Here is a 7,220-nt window from a genome sequence, read left to right on the forward strand (position 1 = left end):
AAAAAAAAAAAAAAAAGAACCAAAACCAAAAAACAAAACCCCAAAACAAAACCCCAGACCTTGGAATCATAAAAGTGTAAATAAAAGCAGCAGAGATGACTTCATGTACCACTAATCATAACCAGAGAAAGCGTGTAAATAATTTTTAGTATTTGGACAAATATATACCTACATGCGGTAGGACTTTCACATTATAATACCATTTTTATTTTAGTCAGGTTTTAAGACTAAGAGAGGTTTTGAAATTAGGTGCAGAACAAACCCTCAGAAATTCAGTCTCAGTTCTTCCAGGAACAAGTGTATTTCTACCTTGTTGTCAATGAGGACAGATGCAAGTCACTTAAATACCTCAGCTGGCCTGTGGTTTCAGATTGCAATAGACACAAAACAATGTTTTCTATGTACAGTATTATGTGCAAACAGACAGAACCAATCCGCAATATAGGGTGAGTGTTTACCATTGTGCTTATTTCCTTCTTTTCATATTTGACCAAAAGCTTTCATTTGCAAGTACGATTTGGACATAAGCAGTAAGACATGAGCAGGGAACACGACTTCTCCCAGACCGGGGGAAAAGAACACATCTGTATTTCAGTATCAGAACTGAGACGCGCAAGCTGAGTAACGGTACTCAGTTCATCCTCTCCCCTGCAGCTAGTTCTCCCCTCTCTCCCAACAGAAGCGATTCTGAAAGTGGAGCTGTTCAACGGTTAAGTCTTTAGCTTGCAGTAAGTGAACACACAAAACAGAAGCACACATCGGTGCCGGGATTTGCAACTTCCGACAGAAAGTGGCAGGAAAGCGGTAGCCAAGTCAGTCCCCAAGAATCTCCTCGTTGTTAACATTTCAGTGGAAGGGATCTGAAAGCAGAGAGGTGGTCCAGGCCAAAGTAGTGGTGAAACACAATGAGAGAAAATGGGAAGCTCCCGAGAGGGACAGATGCATTCAACTGACTTATAATTTTAGGCATGCTTAATAATCTTGGAGTTCGAACAGAAAAACGTCTCTTATGTACTTTTTTTTTATTTCCCCCCTATTGAGCTTGGCCAAACTGAGATGACAGATGATGCAAACACCTTTTTAATTCTCCATGCCTCCCCCCGAGTTACTTTTTACATGTTGGATTTGGCTCATGTGTTACTTTACATGTTGGATTTGGGTCATGTGTCCATTGCAATCAATGGCTACACTTCCACAAACTTCAACTTTCAGGATAACTTGTAAGCACTGTTTTTAGAGTATCACTTCAAACTTTGAAGCGACACATCAAGGTCATTTCTCTGAAGCATGTGCCAAGAACAGCAGCAGAATATACTAGAATTCCTTTCCCCCCCATCCTCCATGGGGAAGTATGTTAAAGTACGTGCTACAATTTTAACTTTTTCTAGTACCTACCTCCCAGTAAGAACACCAGCAACAAGCTTTAATGATAACAAGAACAATACGTGCATCTTCAAGTTCTGATGTAATTTGTTAAAGGCCCATCAGTGTATGAGCTATAAAGAGAATCTCCTTTCGTAAGAGCAACAACAGTCACAATGGAGAGAGAAAATAACTCCTTTGCAAAGAAAAACAGAAGTGGCATTATTGAAATGATAGAATATTCGCTATGGATAATTTAACTATGCACTGCCAGGAAAATTCATTTCAAATCTAGTTTAAACCGTTAGAGTAAATTACTACCAACCAACACACATCACAATGACTTTCAAAGTCCTCATTCTCACTGGTATTTGAAAGCTCTTCAGATTTTCACTAAAAACAAAACATAACAGAAGCTCCAACCTTCAAAACAGAACACCTAAAAAAAAAAATCAGATCATTGGTTAAAATAAGACTCTTACGAGTGCTCTCTACTACTCTGAGCTTTCTGAATGGACTCATTTTTAACAGATAGAACCAGTAGCCTGCTAAATTACGGTAATGTGCAATTGAAACAAATACTTGCAGATAAACGTGCAAACGTATCCATGTTAAATCACAACATCTATGTCAAACTGGAAAGAACGCCATGACGAAGCTGAAGGACAGAAAGAGCACAAACATTAAAAAAGGGCAACCGCATGTTAGCAGGTAAGCCTTCTTACATATTATGGAAAAACGCTTTTAAAAACATTCTCAACACGTGGAGGAAGGCAAACATACTGCTCCTCAACAGGTAATTAACCCGAGAAACAGACTAGAGCGAGATATTGAAGAAAACAGCTAAAATCCCAAGCTTAATTCTTGTCCTCACAAAGAAAAAAAATCTGCTTCGCTGGCAATTAAATGCCCATAAGAACAGTACTCTCTGTGCTGGAAGAACTTCATGTGTACGTAAGAACAGAAATTAGATTAAAAATACATGTTATAATAAACTTGCACCGGTAAGTGTGTGCTTCAGAGATTGAGGTCTTTAGCTAGATTAAGAAGAATTATTTTCTCCTCCTGTGGAGTACAGGAAGCCTTATTAGAGCTTCCCTTCCTGTAAAACATCTGGCACTGACTGACACAGGCTACCTTACTAAATGAACGTTGGTCTAGTGACACAACAAAGCGTTTATCTCTGTGTCATGAAAAACTACGCTGAAAAATACTACCCTATATGCTTCACATTTCATTCAACTCCCTAATGCGTTTTAAATCACGTTAGGGATCATGAGGTGCTCTACTGGGACAGCTTTAGGCACTGAAATACTCTTCCCACAGCAAGATTACTCCATACTGCCACTAAAATACTGTTCCGAAAGGGTGGGGTTTTCAGCCCCCTCACCCATCAGAGCTTGTTGCAGGGAAGTGCAATCGCTCCGGTCGCCTCTGGCTACGCCTTGCCATCTGCAGTCACAAGCTCATAGGAAATACTTCTTCTCTGAAGAATAGGAAGATGCTGAAAAAGATTTGGGAAATTTCCCGCTAAGAAGGAAGATAAATAACCAGTGAAGCCTCCAAGGCTTAAAGCTCAAAAGCTCACTGAAGCTAATGGAATGGCTGGTCCCTGAAAGCTCACCAGAGCTTTTTCACAAAGAAGTGATAACCTCCAGCTGATTCCTACATTACTCTTAATAATATGTATGCCCATAAACAGAGCGGTTCGTGTTTCTGCTGCAGCAGTCTAACGGCTGGGAGAGGTGTGTCTAGGCAGTATTTACAAAAGCACCCTAGAAAAGAAAGTGGACTGGAACATCATCCTCCCCTCACAAGACGCCAAATTGCCATCAAAGGCACAGTGCTTTTGGCCACTACAGAGAAAATGTCCATGAGTTACTGGCAAAAATCACACCCAATGAAAATATATTAGTAATTGATCTTTTCAAGTATGATCAGAGAAGCGAACACTTGCCTAATACTTTTCTTTTTTTTTTTTAAAAGTCAGAAAACGAAGCCCAAACCTGTTAAGAAAATGGGATCTGTTTATATGAAATCAATTTGGATGAAAGCCAGAAGACTCTCAAAAGAGAAGATAAAAGATGTACAGATAACGCCAAAAATAAAAAGATGATTTGTTAATTATTTGGTATTTGGAACAGACAAGGGAAAAGTAAAGTCACCTCACAGAAGATCACTTTTATCTACATTGCTTTCAACACAAGAACAACAACACAGAGAAGCCCGAAACAGCACGCTTTAGAAACTGAGTAATAAGAGAATCCCAACGGCTTCATCAGATGAAATGATACAGAACCCACAACCAGCAAACATACATTCTTCACTTTATTCTTAGTTTTCTGTGTGCTTCTTCACTGTTGCACTTAATTTGAGAGGGCTATGTTATACACCTTTTTTGTTTGTTTGTTTTTCCCCTTTTTAAAAATCAGCAGCATAATCAAATCGTGCAAGCTTGTCTAGAACATACTCTATTAATACAAAACTAGCTGTTGATATTCTACTATCAATTTAATACTTAAACTGACTTAGCAAACGCCAAGTCAAGGCTCAGAACTTAAAAGTGCAGCTTAAGAGGACTTTCAGAAGAGAATATATGTTATTCTAATAAGCAAAAGCGTTTTTGCTATACTGAAATAAAGAAATTTAAATTGCAAGTATTTATTACATCTATTGCTAAAATCAGAAAAACATGGAATTGGAATTGCCACGTAAAGTCAAATATTTAAAATCATCATTTCTTTTTAAGTGTTTTTACTACATTTTGGTCTACAATTTGTAAATAAGAGCACAGCAGATATAACTAACTGATCGTCAGCTTAAAAGCACAAAGGTTACTTCTGCTAGAACAGGAGGCATAGCTTCCCTTCCCCTCCAAATTAAAACCAAAGCCCATGCCTCTGCACGCACGCAGTTAGTCTGAAATTCCCCTGTAACTATACAAGGAAACAGATGAGAACACGGCTTCACCGGCATAGGTCTGCGACCAGATCAGTTCCTCAGTTTAGAAGGACTACTAAAGTAAGGATTCGGATAAATCTCCAAGAATGTTTATGGCTGAGGCGAAGGAGGGATGGGGAGGCAAGTGTTGCTATGACTGGGCTGAAGCCAGTTAAATAACTTTTAATTTCAAAGCTACCTTAAGGAAGTTTTATTTAGTCTTGAGAGTCTTGACTCCTCCATGTTATTACATTGAAACTGCTCTTCTTCAATCTTGCAAGGAAGATGGCCCAAATTGGACATTGTGCTTAAAAGACTTCCAGAGAGCCAGGCACCGTACAAGGGATACGCATTTCCAAGCCAAGAACCTCTTAGCTCTGCTCACAGATGAAGCTGACCCCATGAACAGTCCTTTAGATTTACATTATAATTGGTATTTCAAGCAAGAAGTACGAAACACAAAAGTGAACTGCTACCTCATCACAAAGCAGTTCAGATGCCAGTGGAATGAAACTTACAGTTTAGATTTGAAAAACAGCATCTTAGTTATAAGCTGTATACCTATTATCAGCCAGGAGAAAGTATCACAGTTTGAGGCTTCTTAACGTTTAGTTTTTGCACCACAAGTGCAATTAAAGCGCACCTTTCTGCAGTTAAAGAACTGCCTAATAAGAATCTGCAGCTTTCTCTGAGAAGCTTGCTCTTCAGAAGCTGTTTAGTCGATTTCAAAAAGCTGCAAACCAAAACAGCCACCACAAAAAGCAACCAAGCAAATAAAAAGCCTCAAATATTCCTGGGATCTCTGGAAACGGAGATGGAAACTCATTCCCTGCATTCACGGACACGGCATCACATGCATTCTGGTAAGAAAGGATATTTCACGGCCCAGCTTTGAAGTGTAACCCCTTCCTTTATGGGCTTATGTGCTAAACCTGCAGAAAAATCTCTGCGTGAATTTTGCCTCGTTCCACCTTATGAGCCAAATTCTCCCAAATATGCTTCCACTCGTTAATAGACTACACCAAGGACCAACTTGGTCCTGCATGAACAGTCAAAGAAGTACAAAAATTAAAGCTTGAAATACAGTACGTTCCAAATGATGACTTCTAAGGAAGATGAAGTTTTTATTAATTTAGCCTAGCATCGCAAGATTTACCCCACCATACATAAAACCCATGGCACAGAAGTAACCTGGTGCTGATCTTGCTACAGCTTCTCACGTTGAAGGGTACTTAGATCTGTGAAATCACACAGAACGTGGTGGTTTATTTTAAGCATCAAAATTCAACGGATCACGTTATCGTGCCAACAAAAGAGAAAAGGAAGATCTGTTTTAAGCAAACTTGTGAAAGTATTTTAATCTCAAGTATTACCATTTTCTTAACCCCTCTCCCTTTAAACCCATAACTCTACAAAGGCGTATTTTAAATTTAACTACCTTCTGAAAAATAAAGGAAAACAAAACTCGCAGTGAGAGTATGAAGACTAAAATTCAGCAAAAGGCAAAAAGCAAATTTCCACACAACTTTCATCAGCTGAAAATAAAGAGTATTGACACGACGTTGAAAGATCTTTCTCAGAGAGCAGCACGTCACCAGAACACGCCATAACGTCATTATAATATTTTATGCTTAAATTTAATGAATTAATTCAAACTGCTGTTCACCTGCAGCGATTCCTTTGCGTCAGAAGCAAACCAGGCCACAAACAGGTTTACGCTCTGACATCGTTCGCTTGTTCACTTCCACGTTCTTTACCACACCACAAATTCGTATCAAAACACAGATAACGTTAACCGAGAATAATCCGTAATCCCCGACATCCTAGCGCAAGCCCTCTGACTTGGACTTAACAAGCAGATGACGTATCACCATTAAGACTTGCTTTGGACAACAGTAACCCACAGCATGTGTATATTTACCTCAAACGTATCATAAAGACATACCCACTGATACTGAAAATATCTAGGAAATACACGCATCACATGGAAAGCATAAACCAGCTGTACAGCAGGTATTACGGCTGGGTTGTAACCATAAAACAGTTCATCACTTCATCAGAATGACTTGCGTCACAAATGGCTACTTCATAAAATGATAATTATCTTCCTTAACATAATTTTCTTCCCATAACAAAGTTTAGGATGAGGTAGAAGTACAGTTTTTCTCACGCATCCATAGCCAGATAGGCCTTGATGTTCGTGTTTAAATGCAATGGAAACACAGAATCCAGTAAAACTATAATATTTAAAATAAAAGCTGTAACGGAAACTTGCAATGGAAACAGAATCCAGTAAAACTATAATATTTAAAATAAAAGCTATAACGATTATTTCCCAACCTTCCCCCCAAAAAATCGGCTTGCAAATTGCAAACAAGCTAAAAAATCGGCTTGCAAAATGCCTGCAAGCTGATATTCAAAGTTATTTAGACACAAAAATGAAGAGGCTGCATTATGTTAAATTGCTTTAGTATTTGTACATCTTTTCTCGAAATGCTGTACAGCAACCTCAGACCTCCATGCAGTCAGCCCATGAAACATTTAACGTAGAAAAAAAACCTAAGCACCAAGGAAATTACAAAAACAACAAGGAAATTAAAGAAGTGTTAAGAAGGGTATTACATCATTTAGCTATTTTTATTATTTTTTTAATGCTTATCACGAGAATGCAAAAAAACGGGTGTGTGGGGGGGGAGGCAACATAAATACTAGGTTAAAATGTACCCACCCCTAGCCGAAAGCTTTTTGGTGTTGATGATTTTGGCAGCATACTCTTGTCCTGTGGTGATTTTCATACATCTTCTCACGACGGAGAACGCCCCTCTGGAAACCAAGAAGCGGACAAAGTGTCAGCCCGACTGAAACAGTTCACGGCCATTACCGGCGCTGGGGGGGGGGGGGGGTTTAACGGGGTTACG

The 7,220-nt window shown here is 39.0% G+C and overlaps 1 protein-coding gene across 10 annotated transcripts in view; it reads right to left on the bottom strand.

Moving 5' to 3' along the window:
• Positions 1–7,119, bottom strand: part of CAMK2D (calcium/calmodulin dependent protein kinase II delta) — a 173,084-nt gene extending 165,965 nt beyond the window's left edge. For all 10 annotated transcript variants that reach the window (XM_019472960.1, XM_019472958.1, XM_019472954.1 and 7 more), the window contains exon 1: positions 7,031–7,119. In XM_019472960.1, the coding sequence (XP_019328505.1) occupies positions 7,031–7,097 (67 nt within the window). In that variant the 5' untranslated portion in view covers positions 7,098–7,119. The remainder of the gene's footprint in view (positions 1–7,030) is intronic.
• Positions 7,120–7,220: the final 101 nt, after the last annotated feature.

The sequence above is a fragment of the Aptenodytes forsteri genome, unplaced genomic scaffold, assembly GCF_000699145.1.
Source record: "Aptenodytes forsteri isolate BGI_AS27 unplaced genomic scaffold, ASM69914v1 Scaffold326, whole genome shotgun sequence".
NCBI classification, from domain to species: domain Eukaryota; kingdom Metazoa; phylum Chordata; class Aves; order Sphenisciformes; family Spheniscidae; genus Aptenodytes; species Aptenodytes forsteri.